Raw genomic sequence first — 27,641 nt, 5'->3', positions numbered from 1 at the left:
GGACTTTTGGAGTTGTGCAGAATAGGTCTCTAATATTTGCTCCTTTTCCAGCCCAGAATCCTAGCTGCCGGCATTCTCCCTCTTCATGTAAACCTTGTAAAATAAGAGAGAATAGGCATAAGTATTGTGATATATCATGTAATAACAGCCCATAATGCAATAAATATCAATATAAAAGCATGATGCAAAATGGACGTATCAATGAGCACCCTTCAAGGCCTTGTGAGCCTTGTCAAGTATATCAAACTCCTCCTTGAGTCTAGCATGGTCAACCCCAAGTTTAGCCTTCTTGGAATCGAGCACACGAGATACAACAAGAGCATGATCAAGATCTTTCATTAATTTAGAATGGTCATTGTTGTGTGACTCCTCAAGAGCCAAACGATGAACACAATCTTCCTCAAGTGCATTAGAGAGATCCGATATCTCATCGGCATAGTCACGAATATGACCTTCCATCTTAGAGATGGTTTCTTCATGAGCCTCGATCATGTCATTGGCTTCACCAAGTTGTGTCAAGAGAGCAACGAAGTGCTTCTTGGATTTTCCCTTGAGCTTACTCATAAAAGACTCAAATTCATTTACTTCCTCATTATACCCCTCACTTTAATCAATGCAATCTGTCAAGGAAGGATTAGTAATGATGGTAGTTTTAATGTTGGGGGTTACCTTGTTGGTGGCTTTGGCCATGAGGCACTTGGCGGTGATGTTCTCGTTGGGTGAATCGAAGAGACACTCGTGGAGTTGTGGAAATGGCAACGGAGGCCATGGACATGGCTTCACCATCATCATCATCCTCATTGTATTCTTCTTGTGCCACTAACCCTTTGGTCGGAGTCTTCTTGGTGAAGTTGTTCTTGTTAGGGAAGGACTTTGCTTTGTCTTTTTGGATGAGCTTGCCACCATTGTCTTCCCTCTTCTCATAAGGGAACTCTGCAAAAAAGTGTCTCACATTGCCACAATTGTAACATGTTCTCACACGCTGCTTGCCCTTGAAGCCACTAGACTTGTTCTTGTTGAAATTGGGCCTTGAGTTCTTCTTGCTCCAAAATTGCCTTGAAGCAAGAGCCATGTGCTCATGGTAATCATATTTCGTATCTTCGGGGTTTCTCTCCTCATCTTCCTCTTCTTCCACACTAGCCTTGGCCTTCAAGGCAAGGTTGGTCTTCTTTGCTCTTTGAGAATGCAACACCGCATTGTCAGAGGTCTTGTCAAAGATCCTCGTCGCCCAACACTTCACTTGAGGACAAGGTGTGGAAGTCCGGCCTTTGACGGATGACGGAGGACATGGCCTTGTGGTAAGGCATCATGGCCTTGAGGAATTTGCGCTTGATCCAATTATCATCCGTATCCTTGCTCCCATGATCTCGGAGAGAGACCGCGAGAGTGGTTAATCTTCGGTAAAGCTCACGAGGTTCTTCATCTTCATTCATTGCAAACTCATCGGCTTCATCTTGCACAACTTCATAGTTGGAGCGTTGAATGCTTGCGCTTCCCTTGTAAATGGAAACAACATGGTGACATGCTTCCTTGGCCACGGTGAACGGTCGGAGATGTGCAATGTCTTCGTATGGAATTGCGTCTTGGATGATGAAGAGGGCATTCTCATTGAATTGATGATCCGCGGCTTCTCTCGGGGTAAAGTTGCTTGGGTCATGCGGATAGAAACCTTGCTCAATAATTCTCCAAAGATTAGTATTAACATGGTTTAAATGACTTTTAAAGTGATAGACCCAAGAGTCAAAATCCTCATTTTTCACAATCTTAGGAGGAGAACCCGCATGATTTAAATGAGTGGAGGGAACCGGTCCTCCATAAGTAAGAGGTGGTTCAACATGGGCATAGATGTCGTTTCCACTTTTACCACTAGACAAAGGAACTTTTTTGCTAGTAGCTTCCCCCTTGTCGGAGTTAGCATCCGTCACCTTGTTAGTGGGTTCGACCACTTCCAAAGGTGCGGTGGACAATTTAAGACCATCAAGGAAGTTCTTAAGCATGCCTTTGACCTCGGCTATCATGAAGGTTTTCAATGTGTCCAAAGCTACATTGAACTCCTCACGTGAGACCGAGGTTCCCCCATCGGCCGTAGACGAGGACGGAATCACACCGGGGTGCTCCTCCTCACCGTCTACAGTGTCAACCATACTCTTCAGACGGCAAAGTCCTTAATAAAGAGACGAGGCTCTTATACCAATTGAAAGGATCAATATATTTGACTAGAGGGGGTGAATAGGCAACTAACAATTTTTAGCTTTTCTTTGCGAAATTAAACTTTGCATCAAAGTAGGTTGTTTAGATATGCAACCTATATGATGCAACAACAATAAGCACACAAACAAGCAAGGATATAACACAATATAGCTTGCACAAGTAAAGGTGAGAGATAACCAAAAGTGGAACCGATGGAGACGAGGATGTGTTACCGAAGTTCCTTCCCTTTGAGGGGAAGTATGTCTCCGTTGGAGTGGTGTGGAGGCACAATGCTCCCCAAGAAGCCACTAGGGCCATCGTATTCTCCTCACGCCCTCACACAATACGAGATGTCGTGATTCCACTATTGGTTCCCTTGAAGGCGGCAACCGGACCTTTACAAACAAGGTTGGGGCTCTCTCCACAATTTAATTGGAGGCTCTCAACGAAACCTCGAAGCTTCACCACAATGGAATGTGGCTCTGAAGTGACCTCTTCCGACTAGGGTGCCCAAGCACTTAAGAGTAACAAAATCCACACAAGAAAGTATGGGGAATCAAGTTTCCTTTGGTGAGACTGTAGATCTAGGTCTCCTCCTTCAATCCCTAGCAAATCAACAAGTTTGAGTGGCTAGCGACAGAGATCGGTCAAGAAAGCTTCTAGGGAATTAATGGAGGAGAGAGAGAGAGGCAAGAGATAGGTGGGAGGTGGGAGAAGCACCTCCTTAAATAGGGTCCCCTCAGATCCAACCGTTATGCGCAGAAACACATAGGAGCGGTACTTCCGCAAGGGTCACCGGTACAACCGGTGAATGCGGGAAACCTTTGCTAGGGCACCAGGGCGGTACTTCTGGTGGGGCAACCGGTAGTACTGGTATATCAAAATAAACCGGAACTACCATTCCACCACCTCTCAACTACAGTTACCCAATCAGAAGGTTTTCACCCTAGACCGGTAGTTAGAGCGGTGGTAGGGCCGGAGCTACCGCTGGACCAGCAATTCCTAGGCGGTGGAGTTTTAGGCGGTACTACCGCCCTGAACACCGGTAGTACCAGTTTGTCAAGACAAACCGGAACTTTCGTTCCACCATTGGTCTACCACCGTACTCGGTACATAAGGTTGTCACCCCTGAGCGGTACTTGGAGCGGTGGTTTGACCGAAACTGCATGCCAGCGGTACAACCGCTCAAGAGAGCGGTACTACCGCCATGGGCACAACTACAGTCACAGAGGACTTTGGGAACTTCTCTCTCCGCGAATGGAGGGTATATGGTGGGTGCAAATAATGTGTACGTGTAGAGATTCACCCAATACCTTCTGATGTGGATTCCCTCTTAAAGATATGGATATCCTATGACCAAAGAAATAAAAACGTCGGAAACTCCGTCTTCGATCTTTTCTGCATAGAGGGAAGGCCTAACCGTCTTGCGCCGCACAATGTGTACCTGAGAGAACTAGGACGCATGATTAGTCCACACGAGTGTTGTCATCATCACCAAAACCCTAAGGCAGAAGATGCCCTTACACATTAAGTATCAAGTCCTCTTTACTCCCATACGCCATGACCCACTTATCCACGTTTAGGCTGCTGTCACCCCCACAACACTAACAATAAGCAAACCATGAACATATTGCAACACCTATAGCAGGAGGCCCTCACGTTTGCGCGAGACGGAGGGCACCGTAGGACAGCACCATAAATAAAATATACAACCATACCAACCAAGATCACGATTAACCCATAGGACAAAACGGATCTACTCAAACATCATAGGATAACCATAGATCATTGGGAAATAATATATGGAGGTGAGCACCATGTTTAAGTAGAGATTACAGCGGGGAGAAGAGGTGTTACACCACTACATAGAGGGGGAGAGAGTTGGTGTTGACGGTAGCAAGATTGTTGATGTAGATCGCTGTCATGATCCTAGCTCTGGTGGCACTCCGGCGCCACCGGGAGAGATGGGGAGAGAGCCCCTCTCCTTATTCTTCTTCCTTGGCCTCCCCCCTATATTGGAGGAGGGTTCCCCCTCTGGTTCATGGTCTCCATGGCGGAGGAGGGGCGGTGATGTCTACTACGCAACCTTCTCCTTGTAGACATTGTTGGGCCTCCAAGTGCAGAGGTTGTAGTACAGTAGCAAATTTCCCTCAAGTGGATGACCTAAGGTTTATCAATCCGTGGGAGGCATAGGATGAAGATGGTCTCTCTCAAACAACCCTGCAACCGAATAACAAAGAGTCTCTTGTGTCCCCAACACAACCAATACAATGGTAAATTGTATAGGTGCACTAGTTCGGCGAAGAGATGGTGATACAAGTGCAATATGGATGGTAGGTATAGGTTTTTGTAATCTGAAATTATAAAAACAGCAAGGTAACTAATAATAAGAGTGAGCGTAAACGGTATTGCAATGCTAGGAAACAAGGCCTAAGGTTCATACTTTCACTAGTGCAAGTTCTCTCAACAATAATAACATAACTGGATCATCTAACTATCCCTCAACATGCAACAAAGAGTCACTCCAAAGTCACTAATAGCGGAGAACAAGCGAAGAGATTATTGTAGGGTACGAAACCACCTCAAAGTTATCCTTTCTGATCGATCTATTCAAGAGTCCATAATAAAATAACACGAAGCTATTCTTTCCGTTCAATCTATCATAGAGTTCGTACTAGAATAACACCTTAAGACACGAATAAACCAAAACCCTAATGTCACCTAGATACTCCAATGTCACCTCAAGTATCTGTGGGCATGATTATATGATATGCATCACACAATCTCAGATTCATCTATTCAACCAACACAAAGTACTTCAAAGAGTGCCCAAAGTTTCTACCGGAGAGTCAAGACGAAAACGTGTGCCAACATGCATAAGTTCACAAGGTCACTGAACCTGAAAGTTGATCACCAGAACATACATCAAGTAGATCACGTGAATACCCCATTGTCACCACAGATAAGCACGGCAAGACATACATCAAGTGTTCTCAAATCCTTAAAGACTCAATCCGATAAGATAACTTCAAAGGGAAAACTCAATCCATTACAAGAGAGTAGAGGGGGAGAAATATCATAAGATCCAACTATAATAGCAAAGCTCGCGATACATCAAGATCGTGCCAAATCAAGAACACGAGAAAGAGAGATCAAACACATAGCTACTGGTACATACCCTCGGCCCCAAGGGTGAACTACTCCCTCCTCATCATGGAGAGCACCGAGATGATGAAGATGGCCACCGGTGAGGGATCCCCCTCCGGCAGGGTGCCGGAACAGGGTCCCAATTGGTTTTTGGTTCCTACAGAGGCTTGCGGCGGCGGAACTCTCGATCTATTGTGCTCTCGGAGGTTTTTGGGGTATATGGATATATAAGGGCAAAAGAAGTCGGTCATGGGAGCCACGAGGGGCCCACGAGGGTGGAGGCGCGCCCAGGGGGTAGGGCGCACCTCCCTACCTCGTGGCTTCCTTGTTGCTTCCTTTACGTCTACTCCAAGTCTCCTGGATTTCTTCCGTTCCAAAAATAACTCTCCCAAAGGTTTCGTTACATTTGGACTCCGTTTGATATTCCTTTTCTTCGAAACACTGAAATAGGCAAGAAAACAGCAATTTGGGTTGGGCCTCCGGTTAATAGGTTAGTCCCAAAAATTATATAAAAGTGTATAATAAAGCCCATTGAACATCCAAAACAGATAATATAATAGCATGAATACTTCATAAATTATAGATACATTGGAGACGTATCAACATCCCCTATCTTAATTCCTGCTCGTCCTCGAGTAGGTAAATGATAAAAGAAAGAATTTATGAAGTGTGAATGCTAGCAGGTGCACAAGTTTGATCAATGATAATTTTAGTCACCTTTTCTAACATCATTATATGTCATCAGAGTAGCTCATCTCATAAAACTTTTCATGATCAAGTAAAAAGCTATTCACATGTTAAAGTATAGATCATAAACTTTCTTGAAACTAACAAACTATATTCTCAGTCATCAAACAATTGCAATTCATCTTATTTTCAAGAAGGGTCTATGTCAGAGCTTTGATTTAGCAAACTCCACATACTCAACTATCATTTAATCTTTCACAATTGCTAACACTCACATGATATTTATGGGTTCAAAGTTTTAATCGAACACAGAGAAAGATAGGGGCTTATAATTTCGCCTCCCAACCTTTTACCTCAAGGGTAATGTCAACAATAATAATTTATGAACGCCTACATCCAAGTGGATATATATATCCGGATCACCCCAACACAAAGTGCTTGCCAAAGGAAAAAGTGTAAAAAGGAAAGGTGATGATCACCATGACTCTTGTACAAGGGTAGAAGAAAATAGTAAAAGATAGCCCCTTCGTAGAGGGAAGCAGAGGTTGTCATGTGCTTTTATGGTTGGATGCACAAAATCTTAATGCAACAGAACGTCACTTTATATTGCCGCTTGTGATAAAGACCTTTATTATGCATTGCCGCTTGTGATAAAGACCTTTATTATGCAGCCGTCACTTTTATTTATTCCCTATCACAAGTTCATATAAAGCTTATTTTCTTTGCACTAATAGATCATACATATTTAGTGAGCAATTTTTATTGCATGCACCAATGACAACTTACTTGAAAGATCTTACTCAATCCATAGGTAGGTATGGTGGACTATCATGGCAAAACTGGTTTAAGGGATATTTGGAAGCACAAGTAGTATTTCTACTTGGTGCACAGAATTTGGCTAGCATGAGAGGGAAAGGCAAGCTCAACATGTTGGATGATCCAAGACAATATAACTTTTCAGATATAGGAAAACATAACCCATTAAGTTGTCTTCCTTGTCCAACATCAACCTTTTAGCATGTCATATTTTAATGAGTGCTCACAATTACAAAAGATGTCCAAGATAGTATATTTATATGTGAAATCTCTCTTCCTTCAATATTCTTTCATGAATTGTTCAAGTGACCGATACAATGTTTGCTGACCTTCAATAAATTTACCACCTCTACTTCTTATATGTGAAGTCATTACTCCCCATGGGATAAGCATATGAAACATATATAATTTCGGATTTATGATATTCAAATCATTCAACCATTTACTCATAGGATATAAGTGAGGTACATGAGTAAATGACAAACTACTTCCAAAAAGATATAAGTGAAGATCAATGAGTAGTTAAATAATTATGTAGCTATGTGAAGACTCTCTAACATTTAAGAATTTCATATCTTGGAATTTTATTCAAACAGCAAGCAAAACAAAATAAAACAAAATGACATTTCAATGATAGCACACATCATGTGAAGAAGCAAAAACTTAGGTTCAACTGATACTAACCGATAATTGTTGAAGAAGAAAGGTGGGATGCCTACCGGGGCATCCCCAAGCTTGGATGCTTGAGACTTCTTGAAATATTATCTTGGGGTGCCTTGGGCATCCCCAAGATTGAGCTTTTGTGTCTCCTTAATTCCTTTTATATCACGGTTTCCCTAAATCTCAAAGACTTCATCCACACAAAACTCAACAAGAACTCGTGAGATAAGTTAGTATAAAACAATGCAATAATCTTATCATTTTCTACTGTAGCAAATCAATAAATTATTATTCAACATTGCATACTAAATGTATCTTCATATTTAATACTCCTATCCTCAAATAGAGTCATTAAACAAGCAAACATATGCAAACAATGCAAACATAACAGCAATCTGCCAAAACAGTATAGTCTGTAAAGAATGCAAGATTCATCATACTTTCCTAACTCCAAAAATTATGAGAAAATACTACACTGTAGAAGATTTATCAGAGCTCAATATGCAAAAAGTTTCAATACTATATCATTCTCTGACTTTTCTAGGGAATTTTTGCAAGAGCAGTAAACTTTCTGTTTTGAAACAGCAACATGTATACTTGCAAAATAAGCATAGTAAAGGCTATCCTTGACATTTTTATTAAAAATATAGATGCAAAACATTATTCTAAATAACAGCAAGCAAATACTAACAAAATAAAATGACGCTCCAAGCAAAACACATATCATGTGGCAAATAAAAATATAGCTCCAAGTAAAGTTACCGATGAACGAAGACGAAAGAGGGGATGCCTTCCAGGGCATCCCCAAGCTTAGGCTCTTGGTTGTCCTTGTATATTACCTTGGGGTGCCTTGGTCATCCCCAAGCTTAGTCTGTTGCCACTCCTTATTCCATAGTCCATCGAATCTTTACCCAAAACTTGAAAACTTCACAACACAAAACTCAACAGAAAATTTCATGAGCTCCGTTTTACAAGAAAACAAACCACCACTTTAAGGTAATGTAATGAACTCATTATTTATTTATATTGGTGTTAAACCTACTGTATTACAACTTCTCTATGGTTCATACCCTCCGATACTACTCATAGATTCATCAAAATAACCAAACAACACAATGAAAACAGAATCTGTCAGAAACAGAACAGTCTGTAGTAATCTATATCAAACGTATACTTCTGGAACTCCAACAATTCTGAAATAAATTGTTGGATCCGAGTAATTTTTCTATTAATCATCTTAAAAAAGAATCAACCTAAAATTACTCTCAAGTAAAAAATGACAGCTAATCTCGTGAGCGCTAAAGTTTCTGTTTTTTACAGCAAGATAGCATAGACTTCACCCAAGTCTTCCCAAAGGTTCTACTTGGCACAAACACTAACTAAAACATAAAACCACATCTAACCAGAGGCTAGATGAATTATTTATTACTAAACAAGAGATAAAAGCAAAGAACAAAAATAAAATTGGGTTGCCTCCCAACAAGCGCTATCGTTTAACCCCCTAGCTAGGCATGATGATTTCAATGATGCTCACATAAAAGATAAGAATTGAAACATAAAGAGAGCATCATGAAGAATATCACTAGCACATTGAATCCTAACCAACTTCCTATGCATAGGGTTTTTGTGAGCAAACAACTTATGGGAACAATAATCAACTAGCATAGGAAGGCAAAACAAGCATAACTTTAAAATTTTAAGCACATAGAAAGGAAACTTGATATTATTGCAACTCCTACAAACATATATTCCTCACTCATAATAATTTTTAGTAGCATCATGAATGAATTCAACAATATAAATATCACATAAAGCATTCTTTTCATGAGCCACAAGCATAGAAAATTTATTACTCTCCACATAAGCAAATTTATTCTCATCAATAGTGGTGGGAGCAAACTCAACAAAATAACTATCATGTGAGGCATAATCCAATTGAAAACTAAAATCATGATGACAAGTTTCATGGTTATCATTATTCTTTATAGCATACATGGCATCACAATAATCATCATAGATAGCAACTTTGTTCTCATAATCAACTGGAACCTCTTCCGAAATAGTGGATTCATCACTAAATAAAGTCATGACCTCTCCAAATGCACTTTGATCATTATTAAAATAAGAATCAACACCCTCCAAAATAGTGGGATCAATACTACCTAAATTTGACACTCTTCCAAACCCACTTTCATCAATATAATCATCATAAATAGGAGGCATGCTATCATCATAATAAATTTTCTCATCAAAACTTGGGGGACTAAAAATATCATCTTTATCAAACATAGCTTCCCCAAGCTTGTAGCTTTGCATATCATTAGCATCATGGGTATTCAAAGAATTCATACTAACAACATTCCAATCATGCTCATCACTCACATATTTTATGCCAAGCATTCTATGTAATTCTTCTTCTCGTACTTGAGCGCAATTTTCCTTCCCATCATTTTCATGAAAGACATTAAAAAGATGAAGCATATGAGGCACCCTTAATTCCAATTTTTGTAGTTTTCTTTTATAAACTAAACTAGTGATAAAACAAGAAATTAAAACATTGGATTGCAAGATCTAAAGATATACCTTCAAACACTGACCTCCCCGACAATGGCGCCAGAAAAGAGCTTGATGTTTACTACGCAACCTTCTCCTTGTAGATGTTGTTGGGCCTCCAAGTGCAGAGGTTTGTAGTACAGTAGAAAATTTCCCTCAAGTGGATGACCTAAGGTTTATCAATCCATGCGAGGCGTAGGATGACGATGGTCTCTCTCAAACAACCCTGCAACTGAATAACAAAGAGTCTCTTGTGTCCCCAACACACCCAATACAATGGTAAATTGTATAGGTGCACTAGTTCGGCGAAGAGATGGTGATACAAGTGCAATATGGATGGTAGATATAGGTTTTTGTAATCTGAAATTATAAAAACAGCAAGGTAACTAATAATAAAAGTGAGCGTAAACGGTATTGCAATGCTAGGAAACAAGGCCTAAGGTTCATACTTTCACTAGTGCAAGTTCTCTCAACAATAATAAGATAAATGGATCATATAACTATCCCTCAACATGCAACAAAGAGTCACTCCAAAGTCACTAATAGCAAAGAACAAACGAAAAGATTATTGTAGGGTATGAAACCACCTCAAAGTTATCCTTTCTGATCGATCTATTCAAGAGTCTGTAGTAAAATAACACGAAACTATTCTTTCCGCTCAATCTATCATAGAGTTCGTACTAGAATAACACCTTAAGACACAGACCAACCAAAACCCTAATGTCACCTAGATACTCCAATGTCACCTCAAGTATCCGTGGGCATGATTATACGATATGCATCACACAATCTCAGATTCATCTATTCAACCAACACAAAGTACTTCAAAGAGTGCCCCAAAGTTTCTACCGGAGAGTCCAGACGAAAACGTGTGCCAACCCCTATGCATAAGTTCACAAGGTCACTGAACCCGCAAGTTGATCACCAAAACATACATCAAGTAGATCATGTGAATATCCCATTGTCACCACAGATAAGCACGGCAAGACATACATCAAGTGTTCTCAAATCCTTAAAGACTCAATCCATTAAGATAACTTCAAAGGGAAAACTCAATCCATTAAAAGAGAGTAGAGGGGGAGAAACATCATAAGATCCAACTATAATAGCAAAGCTCGCGATACATCAACATCGTGCCAAATCAAGAACATGAGAGAGAGAGGGAGAGATCAAACATATAGCTACTGGTACATACCCTCAGCCCCGAGGGTGAACTACTCCCTCCTGGTCATGGAGAGCGCCGGGATGATGAAGATGGCCACCGATGAGGGATCCCCCCTCCGGCAGGGTGCCAGAACAGGGCCCCGATTGGTTTTTGGTGGCTACAGAGGCTTGCGGCGGCGGAACTCCCAATCTATTGTGCTCTTGGAGGTTTTTGGGGTATATGGATATATAAGGGTGAAAGAAGTCGGTCAGGGGAGCCACGAGGGGCCCACGAGGGTGGGGGGTGCGCCCAAGGGGGTAGGGCGCGCCTCCCTGCCTCGTGGCTTCCTCGTTGCTTCCCTTACGTCTACTCCAAGTCTCCTGGATTGCTTCCATTCCAAAAACAACTCTCCCGAAGGTTTCATTCCGTTTGGACTCCGTTTGATATTCCTTTTCTTTGAAACACTGAAATAGGCAAGAAAACAACAATTTGAGCTGGGCCTCCGGTTAATAGGTTAGTCCCAAAAATAATATAAAAGTATATGAAAAAGCCCATTAAACATCCAAAACAGATAATATAATAGCATGAATACTTCATAAATTATAGATACGTTGGAGACGTATGAGGCGGGAGCCCCTCCAAGTTTGGATCTCCCTCTCTATTCTCTTCTATTTCGCGCTCCCCAGATCTGGCCCTTCACGGTTTTTAAATTCCTGGAGATTCATAACTCCGATTGCGCTGAAATTTTTACACAATTTTTTTCTAGATATAAGCTTCCTTGCGCCTGAAGTATAGCCCCAACCAACGTTCGAGGAGGGCACGATACACCAGGGCGCGCCTGGGCCTGGTGGCGTGCCCTGGTAGGTTGTGGTGGCCTCGGGCCTCCGTTTACGTTGATTCCACCTCCTAAAATTCACAAATATTCCAAAATAATTCTACGTAGAATTTCATCACATTTGGACTTCGTTTGATATGGATTTTCTGCGATACAAAAACATGCAAGAAACAAGAACTGGCACTGGGCACTGCGTAAGTAAGTTAGTCCAAATAAATCATATAAAAAGTTGCCAAAACTATGTAAAAGTTGAATAATATTGGCATGAAACAATAAAAAATTATAGATACGACGGAAACGTATCAACATCCCCAAGCTTAATCCTGCTCGTCCTCAAGTAGGTAAATGATAAAAAAGATAATTTTTGATGTGGAATGCTACCTAGCATAAACTTGATCATATATCTAGTCATGGCGTGAATATTAAGACATAAGTGATTCAAAGCAATAGTCTATAATTTGACATAAATACATCAATACTCAGGCATCCCAACAAACAATCATGTATTTCAAAAAATCAATGCTAAAGAATGTTATCCCTACAAAATCATATAGTCTTGTCATGCTCTGTCCTCCTAACACAAAGTATAAATCATGTACTATCCCGGTGTCAGCCAAGCAATTGGTTCATACTTTTTAATGCGCTTCAGCTTTTTCAACCCTCACGCAATATATGAGCGCAAGTCATGGATATAGCACTACAGGTGGAATAAAGTTTGATGATAGGGGTAAATATAGAGAAGACAAAAAGTAAGAAAGTCTCGCATTGACGCGGATAACCAACGGGCTATGGAGATGCCCATCAATTGATATCAACATGAGGAGTGGGACGCTCAGGTGCTGCCGCCACATCACTTCTACATGGGACCAAATCGCTACTTTGGCTGGTGATTACCAAGCTAGGCCAAAAGTCTAAGCTTGGGGGAGTACATATTTCCACCGATATTATATTAATGTTCACACATTGCATTCTAGTTGTCGGTGTCACACTTTTTCATTATATTATTCATGTTAGATTTATTTTCTCGCTTTCTTCTTGTGTGTTTGAAAAACTTTGAGAAAATCCAATAATATTTCCTGCTTCTTTTTGGTTTTTCTTTTTAGTTTAATTAGTTGTAAGTATTAAAAGAAAACCCCAAAAGATTTCTTGATCCTTCTTTTGCTTGTTAGGAGCTTTCCCGCGTAAATAGTTTTCGTTTTTTGTTTTTTCTTCTTTAATTTGCTTTCCTCAAGAAAAACTAAAAATCTAAAAATATTTCAATGTGTTTCTCTAAAATTGTTTTCTTTTTATTGAGTCGTACTAAGGATAAGATCACGATAAAAATGTTGAGTGGCTCTTATACGCATTACTGTTGATTTAACAAAGAGTCCATATTACCTTGTCTTCTCCTTTTGAATAAAATGTTTGCAGATTCCAGCTTGGTCCACAACATTCTTGCACTATTATTATTTTCATATCATTCGGCCGTGCAAGTGAAAGGCAATAATGATGATATTTGATGAAGTGATTGTGGCAGAAAGAAACGGGTATGAACTCAACTTGTTTTTGTTTTTGTAAGTATGTTTAACCTAGTATCCATGATTCAACATATTATGATCATACATGTTTGCAGTGATAATTAGATATTATAGTTGTTCATGCCATGCTTAAGTAGCTACGAGTGGATAATGATTTATTTTGGATGTCAACATGCATTAAATGACTAGCACATATGCCTGTGCGTTGCAACGGGAGATAAAATAGTATGCATTTAAAGTCAGTGAGAATTATATGCGCAACCAAAACCATGTGTGCACACGAAAAAGGAACATTTAGCTTCTCAGTTTCACCGCGTGTGAAGGAATCAATCCACTATTTTTTCATTCATTGATTGAGGACATTTAAGAGTTTTGTTACTTCATCGTACGCCAGAGAAGGCCCATGAGTTATTTAATCTACTTTTCTTTTCAATCCTTTCACTAAAGGGGATTTTAAGGTATGAAGTTTTTGAACATTCTAGGAAACATGAAATATTTTTCAAATCCTGAATAGTTTTTTTTGAACATTATGTACACTTTTGGAAAAACACGAACAAAATATCAAAGGGAAAATCTTATAAAATTCACAAATATTTTCTGAAAGCACCAACTTTTTCTATAAAAATCTGAACATTATTTGAATTTGTGACTATTTTTTAAAACTAGAACATGTATTGAAAATTCATAATATTTTTAGAAAATGTGTATATTTTATACACAAACATTATTTCTAATTGTGAAAATTTCACTAAAACGGGAATATTTTTCGAATCTATAGCATTTTCCTGAAATGCCATTTTCTTTTTAGAAATCTCGAACAATTTTGAAAAACAATAAATGTTTTTTGAGACAATGGGAAACTTTTTGCAAGTTTTGAATATTTTTCAAAATAGCAACCAAATTTTGGAATTCTTAACATTTTCAAAATTTTGTTTTCTTTAACTCTGAATGTTTATTGAGAATTTTAATTTATGAAATAAATTCTAGAAGAAAATAATATTAGATGGGAAAAAGAGGTAGGGGAAGGAGAATAAAAATAGAAGTAAACCACATAAATAAATAAAAATGGGCCAGCCCATTATAGGTTGTGTTGTGTGAAACTCCACTATTTATCGCCCACTGCGTAAAATAGAATTTTTCCAGCTGCGTGGGCAGAAAAATAAGGGGCTTGCTTTGCTGGGCCATAGTGCGCGACCCATGTAAGAATTTTTTTCTACCAAACAAACGCATAATGATTTAGTACCACCTCGAATAGAAAAATATTATTTTTGATGGTGAATGGATGAAAAAATTGTCTTGCTTTATTAGTAGATATAGAATAGATGTAGATTGTGATGTAGTATGATGATATGGTATCCTTCTCTGAATGTTTCAAGTGGCTCGACTTGGCACAGGTTCACACATGTAGTTGAATCAAAACCAACATAGTCTTTACGATTTTTATGTTCATGGTGTTCATATCCTACTCATACTAGTATTCAATTTTGATTATGCATAACACATGTTCATGACCGTTTTCGCTCTCTAGCTGGCCGCTTCTCAACCAATCTGCTAGCCTTCACCGGTACTAAGCGGAAATACTGCTTGTCCATCAAAATCCTTCAACCAAAGTTTATTCCACACGAGTCCATTATACCTACCTATATGCGGTATTACCCTGCCGTTCCAAATAATTTGCATGTGCCACCTCTAAAATTTTAAATGAACATCTGTTTTGTGTGCCTGGACCGCTCATGGAGCGACAGGGGGCGGTCAATATATCTTCAATGTTGAGCGAGTTATTATCATGATGAGTGTTTATTCACTTGTCCTTGCACGAGAGGGGCTGGTAATAGGGATACCCAGTCCCGAAATCAACAAAATTGCAAATAATTAAACAAAACTCCCCTAGGACTGTTGTTGGTATGGACGGCACCCGCAAATTCGGCTAGCCGTGGAGTGTGTTTGTTGGTGGAGGGAGAATAAACCTTTACTTTTATCGCTTGGGAACCGCCACAATTTTTTTTAGCATGGAGGATATTGATAACTCTTGGTTGTAATGTTGACAAGAAGGGTGTACCTCCCAAAATTATATTTTTCTCTGCTTTAAGCTTTGAGCTCTGGCACCTTTGCAAATACCTGATTCCCTCTGCGTAGGACTATCTATTTAATTTTATGTTGAGTCATCACCTTCTCAAACAAGCGTCAGACCTGAGAGCACTATTGTCGTCCTCATGCGTTGTGTTTAGTTAATGTTGGATGCATCATGACTGGATCTCTTCTACCATGAATTCAATGTTTAGTTGCTGCTTGAACTTTGGAGGTGCTCTACATTTATATTTTACGGTCTCAGAAAGGGCTAGCAAGATACAACTGTTGTCATATTATATCATGATTATTTTGACAAAGTGTTGGCATTTGATATATCTTATTGTTGCTCTCTAGTTGATTATGCTATTGATATGAGTTAATATAATTTCTAAGAGTTATCGTTGACATGGTTAGTCATGATCTTTGCTGAAAACATGTGTGCTACATAAGCTTATTTATGTAGACAAGAACAAAAGAGTTTGTAAAAGTATTTATTTATCACTTTCAGTTTGTCAACTGAATTGCTTGAGGACAAATAAAGGTTTTAAGCTGGGGGGAGTTGATACATCTCCGTCGTATCTACTTTTCCTAATGCTTTTGCTCTTGTCTTGGACTCTAATTTGCATGATTTGAATGAAACTAACCCGGACTGACGCTGTTTTTAGCAGAACTACAATGGTGTTGTTTTTGTGTAGAAATAAAAGTTCACAGGTTTGGACGAAACTTTTTGGAGAATTATTTCAGAATAAATAAAAAAAATACTGGAACCAAGAACCACCGGAGGGGCCCCCTGGCTGACCACAAGACACCAGGGTGCGCCACCCCCTCCAGGCGCACCCTGGTGGGTTGTGGGGCCCTCGGGGCTCAGCAGACCCTAATTCCAGCACTATAAATTCCTATTCTCAGAGAAAAAAACAGGAGAGGAAGTTTCATCATGTTTCATGATATGGAGCTGTCGCCACCTCATGTTCTTCATCGGGAGGCCAGATCTGGAGCCCGTTCGGGGCTTCAGAGAGGGGAATCTTCAGTCTTCGTCGTCACCAACCCTCCTTCATCACCAATTCTATGATGCTCCCCACCGGGAGTGAGTAATTTCTTCGTAGGCTCGTTGATCGATGAGGAGTTGGATGAGATTCATCATGTAATCGAGTTGGTTTTCACTTTGCCCTGCTTAATGCTTGTCACTTTGGGCCTGGGTGTCATGATTTCAGATCTGAACCGTTTATGTTTTCACCATTATATCTATGTTCTAGATCTGAGCTTGCAAGTCATATTCACCTATTATGTGTTATGATCCGTAAACCCTGGAGTGACAATAGTCAGGATCCTTTCCGGTGACGAATGTAGTTTGAGGAGTTCGTGTATTTACCATGTGTTAATGCTTTGTTCCGGTTCTCTATTAAAAGGAGGCCTTAATATCCATTAGTTTCCTTACAGACCTCGCTGCCACGGGAGGGTAGGACAAAAGATGTCATGCAAATTCTTTTCCATAAGCACGTGTGACTATTTACAGGATACATGCCTAGATTATATTTATGAACTGGAGCTAGTTATGTGTTGCCCTAGGTTATGACTATTATATGATGAATATCATCCAACGAATACACCGATCCAATGCCTACGAGTTTTCCATATATTCTTCTTGCTAAGTTACTATCATTATTGCTACTGTTACAACTGCTACAAAACGGTTACTGTTGTTAACGTTACCATTGCTATTGTTACCATTGCTATCAAACTATCATACTACTGTGCTACTGATCACTTTGCTGCAGATATTTAATCTCCAGGTGTGTTGAATTGACAAATCAACTGTTATACTTACAAATATTCTTTGGCTCCCCTTGTGTCGAATCTATAAATTTGGGTTGAATACTCTACCCTCAAAAACTATTGCGATCCCCTATACTTGTGGGTTATCAGCTGCCAGTAAAATTGTTGCCTCGGGCCGCCATTTAGGGGGAGCGGTGATTGCACGATCCATCATGCTGTGAACCGCTTGATAGATTTGTCAGGCTAGGTGAGCCTATCCACGTATTGCAGGTTGGCCTTCGAGGCTTGCTTGCTTGATCTCTTCGGACAAACTATGAGTTCGGTTGGATCATGTGTGGGAGCACCCCCCCCCCCACACACAAAGGTGGTTTGGAAGTTTTAAAAGGGAACTCGTCTGTCAAGCCAAACACTCCGGATCTGAGGTCATCTGTATCAAGAAGTCGTCCTCGACATAGAAGACCAGTTTGGGGGCTAGTAACGGTGTCCCTAACTAGGGGGTGCTAACCTAGATGGCCCATGCTCCTCGGATTGGGCCAGCGGTCCCTCATTCATGATCAATGGAAGACTCCAGAAGCCGTATGCGGGAGGGAAAAACAAAGACCCCGCCTACCGAAGACTTGTCGTGTACTCCAAGACTACTCCTGTCGCCTTATGCCTAGATGCCAACCTTGTAACCATAGATACCCTACCCGGTGTGTGTATATAAGCCGTAGGGTTTAGCCCGTAGACGGGACATCAACACAATACCATTCACCTAGCCCTAGAGTTAGACCACAACTTACGATCTCGAGGTAGATCAACTCTTTATTCGATACTACTCCATTAATACAAGAGCATGACATAGGATTTCACCTCAATCAAGAGGGCCCGAACCTGGGTAAACATCGTCTCCCTCTTCCATGTTACCATTCTTCAGAGATCCACAGCTCGGGACCCCCTACCCCGAGGTTTGCCGTTTTTCACACCTACACCATTGTTTAGCAGGTCCACGAACGACTGGAAAATGGGCCTGTAGAACTCCAAATGCCCTCTTGACATCCTTTCTAACTGCTTCTTGTCTTTGGTCAAAGTGAGCCTTTTTATGGCCAACTGGGTTCGAGATGGTGCTAACAAAGGTAGCCCATGGAGGATATATACTGTCAACCAGATAGTAGTCCATGTTATACTCATGTCCATTGACAGTATAGTGGCAAGGAGAAGCTTTTCTTTCAGCTAGCCTTGCAAACAACGGTGATCGTTGCAGCACATTGATGTCATTGTGAGACCCGGGCATATGCCAAAAAAAGCGTGCCAAATCCAAAGATCATGTGATGCAACTGCATCACATGATGGTGGGCTTCTTAACATGATCCTGATATTGCCCTTGTAAAATCTTCGGGCGGTTCTTTCATTTCTAATGCATGCAGTCAAGAGATCCAAGCAAACCTGGCCAACCTCTTACTTCTAAGATTTCCAAGAGCCTCTTGGTGTCTGCCATCCGAACACCTCGACAATGGTAGTTGCAAACCTAACCATGTCATCTCCGCATGTGCTCTTAGACATCTGTAGGTACTCGTCCCACGAATGTGGTCGTCCCATATGCAAGCATCCGGAGTGCAGCCAGAAGCCGATCGTTCCCACGTCGTCCTTTTTCAGGATGAAGTAGTCATCGCACAACCGGACGCCGTGGTACAAACGATTGAAGGCAGTCTCATGCATCCGAAAAATGCCGACGAAAATGGTTAGTGAATAGTGCATCGGGGGCATAGTAGTCTGTCATCAGTGCCAAATGAGCACTCGATGACCCTTGATCGAGCCCTTGAAATTGAGAACATGCTCCTCCGCATGCTCCGCGTCTTCAACGACAACCCGCATCATCACCATCTCTTCGGAAGTACTCCTCCTCATCCGACGAGCCGTCAAACAACATACTGCTCGTATATCTACTCCAAATTAGAATCCATTGGTAGAAAGAAGAAGGGACAACTGTTTTTAGCTCCGGCGGTTCATCGAACAATTGTCGGGCATGGTGAGAATAGCAATAACTGATGGTACCTGACAGGGTGGTTGGAGGACAGGGGTTGAACAAAGACGGAGGAGAAGCAGAGTGGAGCCCTGCCGGAGCGCTGGAGGTGCCGGAGACATAAAATTCCGGTAGGGGTGTGGCGTGGTGACAGGGGTGGCGAAGCGGCGGCAAAGGCAACAGAGAAAAGAGAGAAAACGAGGAGGATGAAGTCACGGGGTTTGGGGAGGGGGTGGACCAGGGTGCCGGACTCGTACGTTTCGCGTGTCCGGACTCCCGCAAAGCTCCTCCGCTATTGTCTCCGGTTTACAGGAGAAATCGCGTTCGGACAGCCCGCGGACCTATACAGGCTCGTGTTGAATGTCTTCCTTGGTCTACATACTAGTATGGTCTAGATTAATTTAGGCGGTTTGCGGGTCCGTAAAGAAGAAACGAAACTGTTTTATTTATTTTGATCTTTGCGAGTACGTAATACGGGAGTTGTATTTCAAAAAAAATCAGAAGGATAAGCCGTCCACAACATGACACTCTCAAGTTGCAATGCATGGGCGGCTTTGATTGCATTGTCGTCCAAAAATGGTGCACGCACGCACGCACTCTCGTGTGCATAGTGGCACTGCTATAAAAAAGCCAAAGCTCCCCTCAAAAAAAAAGGCCAAAGGTCAAACGGACTGTCGTGACTTCCGAGACGGCCAATCGGCCGGGGCACGCGCGCATATAATAATGATGGAACGGACGCACGGCCACCACGGCCCGACTCAGAGAGCCACGTCACCGATCCGCCCCGCCTCGCCACCATTCAGCGCCGAGCACGCGGATCGCGTGCTTCCTCCACGCGGACTGCAGCCGTCGGATCTGCGCGCAATCCGATTGATTCCTTTTCCCAAACGGCAGTGCTGTGACAAGAAACCGCCTCGGCCCACCCCCACCTATAAAGCTCCCGCCCCGCTTTCTCCTGCTCCAACGACCCACTTCGTCGCCTTCCAGTTTTGGAAGGAAGCCTCTTTTGGAAGTCGCCGAGGAGGCCATGGCCCGTACGAAGCAGACCGCCCGCAAGTCCACCGGTGGCAAGGCCCCCCGCAAACAGCTCGCCACCAAGGTGCGCTCGTTTCGATTTCGATCTGTTCATTCATCCTTGTTGATTCGAGATTTGCGTGCTGACGTTTTGGGTTTGAATCGCCGTTGTGTGCTCATCAGGCGGCGAGGAAGTCGGCGCCGACGACCGGCGGAGTGAAGAAGCCCCACCGCTACAGGCCCGGTACCGTGGCGCTCCGGGAGATCCGCAAGTACCAGAAGAGCACGGAGCTGCTGATCCGCAAGCTGCCGTTCCAGCGCCTGGTGAGGGAGATCGCGCAGGACTTCAAGACGGACCTCCGCTTCCAGTCCCACGCCGTGCTGGCCCTCCAGGAGGCGGCCGAGGCGTACCTGGTGGGGCTGTTCGAGGACACCAACCTGTGCGCCATCCATGCCAAGCGCGTCACCATCATGCCCAAGGACATCCAGCTCGCCCGCCGCATCCGCGGGGAGCGCGCCTAGGCCAGGCCAGCGCGCAACCGCCACCGCCTGCCGTTCCTCGCGCGCTAGTACTAGTAGTTGATTTCCTTGTCCTTTTAGATTAGATTCTGTAAGCTCGTAGTGAGTGAAAGGCAACTTTTGATTCGCTGTAAAAAAAGAACACGTGATTGGTTACCGTAGCTGCAAAGATTCGTCTGCCCATTCGTTTGGTTTGCAATGTTGCAAACATATCTCATCTGCTTACTTAATTTGCTGCAAAGACTCGTCTGCCCATTTCCTTGTCCTTTCGGCGCAAACCAAACCTATTTGCTTACCACATTTAATTGCGCCGAAAGGGCTGAAATGTAGGTTCCGAGTAATTGTGAACATTTTTTTGGATCGTTTGAATTGCTTACCACATTTGACGTGGTTGTTCTTTGATCATTCGAAACTGTAAATGTTTGCGATCCCTTTTTGTCAATTTGATTGATAGGAGTACTTTGCGATGGCAGTGGGTCCCGGTTTGGTTTGATGTCTCCGGGTGTGCCGTGTGGCCGACGGGATTCTCGTCGACTCCAGATTGCACAGTTCAAAAGCCTTTTTTTTTTTCTTGTTTGCCTTGGCTGACCAATTTTGGGGCAACGCGTGTTTCGACCAGGAACGCTTGTGCTAGGAACTAGGAAGGAAATTTTGCTTCGTCCAGTAAGAAAGCGGCAAAACACGTTTGAAAAGCAAAAGGAATTGGCTTGTTTTACTGTTAATAAGAGCATCTACAGCTTGATATGGCAAATCAAATCCAGCCCTTGTACATTTCCAGAGGTGTCCAAGAATAGTGACCGGTCAGCCTTGTTATCGATGCTACATGAGAATCTATCTACTCCAACTTCAACCCCTCAAAAACCATGTTATCCATGCAACATGAGAAACTATCTATGTCGATAATCATATGAACATAGATGAACACAGTATGATGGTGGACTGGCGAGGCCACCACCATAATGTTCCCCTCTCGTTAGGGCTCCCTCCTCTCGGCGACTGCGCCGCCGTTGAGATCCACATCATCATCGCTCCCCTCCCCTCTTCGATTGGGCCGATCACGGGGCGACCTTGTGTCGCTTCCCAGCCTTGGTGGGACTGAGCGCTAGGGTTTTGGAGGCCGGGCACCCCCCCGGGGCTGTCCTAGGGTTGAAGATGCCGGCTCCGTCGTCGTCACGATCGTCGGAGGAAATGAGCCGGAGACTTTGATGGCTGAAATTGGGATAGAGGAAGATGGATTCGATGATTTGATCTTCGAGGTGTTGGGTTTCGTAGTAATTTCAAAAAATTTCCTACGCACACGCAAGATCATGTGATGCATAGCAACGAGGGGGAGAGTATTGTCTACGTACCCAACGTAGACCGACTGCGGAAGCGATGACACGACGTAGAGGAAGTAACCGTACGTCTTCACGATCCAACCGATCAAGCACCGAAACTACGACACCTCCGAGTTCGAGCACATGTTCAGCTCGATGACGATCCCCGGACTCCGATCCAGCAAAGTGTAGGGGAAGAGTTCCGTCAGCACGACGGCGTGGTGACGATCTTGATGAACTACAGCAGCAGGGCTTCGCCTAAACTCCGCTACAGTATTATCGAGGAATATGGTGGCAGGGGGCACCGCACACGGCTAAGGAACAGATCACGTGGATCAACTTGTGTGTCTAGAGGTGCCCCCTGCCCCTGTATATAAAGGATGGAGGAGGAGGAGGCCAGCCAAGGCAAAGGTGCGGCCAGGATAGGGAGTCCTACTAGGACTCCAAGTCCTAGTAGGAGTCCACCAAGAGGGGAGGAAGGGAGAAGGAATAGGAGGAGAAGGAGAGGTGGCCGACCCCCTTTTCCCTAGTCCAATTCGGACCAAAGGAGAGGGGGGGCGCAACAGCCTTTTTCCTCTTCCCACTAAAGCCCATCAAGGCCCATTACTTCTCCCGTAACTACCCGGTACTCCGAAAAATACCCGAATCATTCGGAACCTTTCCGATGTCCGAATATAGTCGTCCAATATATCGATCTTTACGTCTCGACCATTTCGAGACTCCTCGTCATGTCCCCGGTCTCATCCGGGACTCCGAACTCCTTCGGTACATCAAAACTCATAAACTCATAATATAACTGTCATCGTAACCTTAAGCGTGCGGACCCTACGGGTTCGAGAACAATGTAGACATGACCGAGACATGTCTCCGGTCAATAACCAATAGCGGGACCTGGATGCCCATATTGGCTCCTACATATTCTATGAAGATCTTTATCGGTCAGACCGCATAACAACATACGTTGTTCCCTTTGTCATCGGTATGTTACTTGCCCGAGATTCGATCGTCGGTATCCAATATCTAGTTCAATCTCGTTACCGGCAAGTCTCTTTACTCGTTCCGTAATACATCATCTCACAACTAACATATTAGTTGTAATGCTTGCAAGGCTTATGTGATGTGTATTACCGAGAGGGCCCAGAGATACCTCTCCGACAATCGGAGTGACAAATCCTAATCTCGAAATACGCCAACCCAACATCTACCTTTGGAGACACCTGTAATGCTCCTTTATAATCACCCAGTTACTTGTGACGTTTGGTAGCACCCAAAGTGTTCCTCCGGCAAACGGGAGTTGCATAATCTCATAGTCATAGGAACATGTATAAGTCATGAAGAAAGCAATAGCAACATACTAAACGATCGTGTGCTAAGCTAATGGAATGGGTCATGTCAATCAGATCATTCAACTAATGATGTGACCTCGTTAATCAAATAACAACTCATTGTTCATGGTTAGGAAACATAACCATCTTTGATTAACGAGCTAGTCAAGTAGAGGCATACTAGTGACACTCTGTTTGTCTATGTATTCACACATGTATTATGTTTCCGGTTAATACAATTATAACATGAATAATAAACATTTATCATGAAATAAGGAAATAAATAATAACTTTATTATTGCCTCTAGGGCATATTTCCTTCAGTCTCCCACTTGCACTAGAGTCAATAATCTAGTTCACATCGCCGTGTGATTTAATAGCAATAGTTCACATCACCATGTGATTAACACCCATAGTTCACATCGATATGTGATCAACACCCAAAGGGTTTACTAGAGTCAGTAATCTAGTTCACATCACTATGTGATTAACACCCAAAGAGTACTAAGGTGTGATCATGTTTTGCTTGTGAGATAATTTTAGTCAACGGGTCTGTCACATACAGATCTGTAAGTATTTTGCGAATTTCTATGTCAACAATGCTCTGCACGGAGCTACTCTAGCTAATTGCTCCCACTTTCAATATGTATCCAGATTGAGACTTAGAATCATCTGGATTAGTGTCAAAAACTTGCATCGACGTAACCCTTTACGACGAACCTTTTTGTCACGTCCATAATCGAGAAACATATCCTTATTCCACTAAGGATAATTTTGACCGCTGTCCAGTGATCTACTCCTAGATCACTATTGTACTCCCTTGCCAAACTCAGTGGTAGGGCATACAATAGATCTGGTATACAGCATGGCATATTTTATAGAACCTATGACTGAGGCATAGGGAATGACTTTCATTCTCTTTCTATCTTCTGTCGTGGTCGGGCTTTGAGTCTTACTCAACTTCACACCTTGTAACACAGGCAAGAAACCTTTTCTTTGACTGTTCCATTTTGAACTACTTCAAAATCTTGTCAAGGTATGTACTCATTGAAAAAACTTATCAAGTGTCTTGATCTATCTCTATAGATCTTGATACTCAATATGTAAGCAGCTTCACCGAGGTCTTTTTTTGAAAAACTCCTTTCAAACACTCCTTTATGCTTTGCAGAATAATTCTACATTATTTCCGATCAACAATATGTCATTCACATATATTTATCAGAAATGTTGTAGTGCTCCCACTCACTTTTTTGTAAATACAGGCTTCACCGCAAGTCTGTATAAAACTATATGCTTTGATCAACTTATCAAAGCGTATATTCCAACTCCGAGATTCTTGCACCAGTCCATAGATGGATCGCTGGAGCTTGCATATTTAGTTAACACCTTTAGGATTGACAAAACCTTCTAGTTGCATCGTATACAACTCTTCTTTAGTAAATCCATTAAGGAATGCAGTTTTGTTTATCCATTTGCCAGATTTCATAAAATGCGGCAATTGCTAACATGATTCGGACAGACTTAAGCATAGATACGGGTGAGAAAATCTCATCGTAGTCAACACCTTGAACTTGTCGAAAACCTTTTGCGACAATTCTATCTTTGTAGATAGTAACACTACTATCAGCGTCCGTCTCCCTCTTGAAGATCCATTTATTCTCAATTGCTTGCCGATCATCGGGCAAGTCAACCAAAGTCCATACTTTGTTCTCATACATGGATCCCATCTCAGATTTCATGGCTTCAAGCCACTTTGCGGAATCTGGGCTCACCATCGCTTCTTCATAGTTCGTAGGTTCATCATGATCTAGTAGCATGACTTCCAGAAAAGGATTATCGTACCACTCTGGTGCGGATCTTACTCTGGTTGATCTACGAGGTCCAGTAGTATCTTGTTCTGAAGTTTTATGATCATCATCATTAGCTTCCTCACTAACTGGTGTAGGTGTCACAGAAACAATTTTCTGTGATGTACTACTTTCCAATAAGGGAGCAGGTATAGTTACCTCGTCAAGTTCTACTTTCCTCCCACCCACTTCTTTCGAGAAAAACTCCTTCTCCAGAAAGTTTCCGAATTTAGCAACAAAAGTCTTGCCTTCGGATCTGTGATAGAAGGTGTATCCAATAGTTTCCTTTGGATATCCTATGAAGACGCACTTCTCCGATTTGAGTTTGAGCTTATCAGGATGAAACATTTTCATATAAGCATCGCAACCCCAAATTTAAGAAACAACAGCTTAGGTTTCTTGCCAAACCATAGTTCACACGGTGTCGTCTCAACGGATTTAGGTGGTGCCCTATTTAACGTGAATGCAGCTGTCTCTAATGCATAACTCCAAAATGATAGTGGTAGATCGGTAAGAGACATCATAGATCGCACCATATCTAATAAAGTACGGTTATGACGTTCGGACACACCATTATGCTGTGGTGTTCCATGTGGCATGAGTTTGTGAAACTATTCCACATTGTTTTAATTGAAGAACAAACTCGTAACTCAAATATTTTACCTCTGCGATCATATCGTAGAAACTTTTATTTTCTTGTCACGATGATTTTCCACTTCACTCTGAAATTCTTTGAACTGTTCAAATGTTTCAGACTTATGTTTCATCAAGTAGATATCCCCATATCTGCTCAAATCATCTGTGAAGGTCAGAAAATAATGATACCTGCTGCAAGCCTTAATATTCACCGGACCACATACATCAGTATGTATGATCTCCAATAAATCTGTTGCTTACTTCATTGTTCCGGAGAACGGCGTTTTAGTCATCTTGCCCAAAAGGCATGGTTCGCAAGCATCAAGTGATTCATAATCCAAAATCCCATCAGCATGGAGTTTCTTCATGCGCTTTACACCAATATGACCTAAACGGCAGTGCTACAAATAAGTTGCACTATCATTATTAACTTTGCATCTTTTGGTTTCAAAATTATGATTATGTGTATCACCATGATCGAGATCCAATGAACTATTTTCATTGGGTGCGTAACCATACAAGGTTTTATTCATGTAAACAGAACAACAATTTATTCTCTTACTTAAATGAATAACCGTATTACAATAAACATGATCAAATCATATTCATGCTCAACGCAAACACCAAATAACACTTATTCAGGTTCAACACTAATCCCGAAAGTATAGGGAGTGTGCGATGATGATCATATCAATCTTGGAACCACTTCCAACACACATCGTCACTTCACCCTTAACTAGTCTCTGTTTATTCTGCAACTCCCGTTTCAAGTTACTAATCTTAGCAACTGAACTAGTATCAAATACTGAGGGGTTGCTATAAACACTAGTAAAGTACACATCAATAACATGTATATCAAATATACTTATGTTCACTTTGCCATCCTTCTTATCTGCCAATCACTTGAGGTAGTTCTGCTTCCAGTGACCAGTTCCTTTGCAGTAGAAACACTTAGTCTCAGGCTTAGGACCAGACTTGGGCTTCTTCACTTGAGCAGCAACTTGCTTGCTGTTCTTCTTGAAGTTCCCCTTCTTCTCTCTGCCCTTTTCTTGAAACTAGTGATCTTGTCAACCATCAACACTTGATGTTTTTCTTGATTTCTACCTTCGTTGATTTCAGCATCACGAAGAGCTGGGGAGTTGTTTTCGTTATCCCTTGCATATTATAGTTCATCACGAAGTTCTACTAACTTGGTGATGGTGACTAGAGAATTCTGTCAATCTCTATCTTATCTGGAAGATTAACTCCCACTTGATTCAAGCGATTGTAGTACTCAGACAATCTGAGCACATGCTCACTAGTTGAGCGATTCTCCTCCATTTTTTTAGCAATAGAACTTGTTGGAGACTTCATATCTCTCAACTCGAGTATTTGCTTGAAATATTAGCTTCAACTCCTGGAACATCTCATATGGTCCATGACGTTCAAAACGTATTTGAAGTCCCGATTCTAAGCCGTTAAGCATGGTGCACTTAAACTATCAAGTAGTCATCATATCGAGCTAGCCAAATGTTCATAACGTCTGCATCTGCTTCTGCAATAGGTCCGTCACCTAGCGGTGCATCAAGGACATAATTCTTCTGTGCAGCA

General features: G+C 42.0%; 1 protein-coding gene across 1 annotated transcript; it reads left to right on the top strand.

Moving 5' to 3' along the window:
- Positions 1–20,355: 20,355 nt before the first annotated feature.
- On the top strand, positions 20,356–21,192 carry LOC119287985 (histone H3.3). Its single transcript, XM_037567603.1, has 2 exons — positions 20,356–20,493; positions 20,592–21,192. Exons 1-2 carry the CDS (start codon positions 20,422–20,424, stop codon positions 20,928–20,930), a joined length of 411 nt encoding a protein of 136 aa, XP_037423500.1. The 5' UTR covers positions 20,356–20,421; the 3' UTR covers positions 20,931–21,192.
- Positions 21,193–27,641: the final 6,449 nt, after the last annotated feature.

This window comes from Triticum dicoccoides, chromosome 4A (genome assembly GCF_002162155.2).
Source record: "Triticum dicoccoides isolate Atlit2015 ecotype Zavitan chromosome 4A, WEW_v2.0, whole genome shotgun sequence".
Classification (NCBI taxonomy): Eukaryota; Viridiplantae; Streptophyta; class Magnoliopsida; order Poales; family Poaceae; genus Triticum; species Triticum dicoccoides.
The sequence above is the reverse complement of the archived record's forward strand: the minus strand, read 5'-3'. Positions and strand labels throughout refer to the sequence as shown.

What these genes read in the sequence shown, in the direction of transcription:
- LOC119287985 (XM_037567603.1), top strand. Translation starts at nt 20,422, where the DNA reads ATGGCCCGTACGAAGCAGACCGCCCGCAAGTCCACCGGTGGCAAGGCC. An exon ending in GCAAACAGCTCGCCACCAAG is followed by an intron (nt 20,494 to 20,591) that starts GTGCGCTCGTTT and finishes TGTGCTCATCAG; the next exon opens with GCGGCGAGGAAGTCGGCGCC.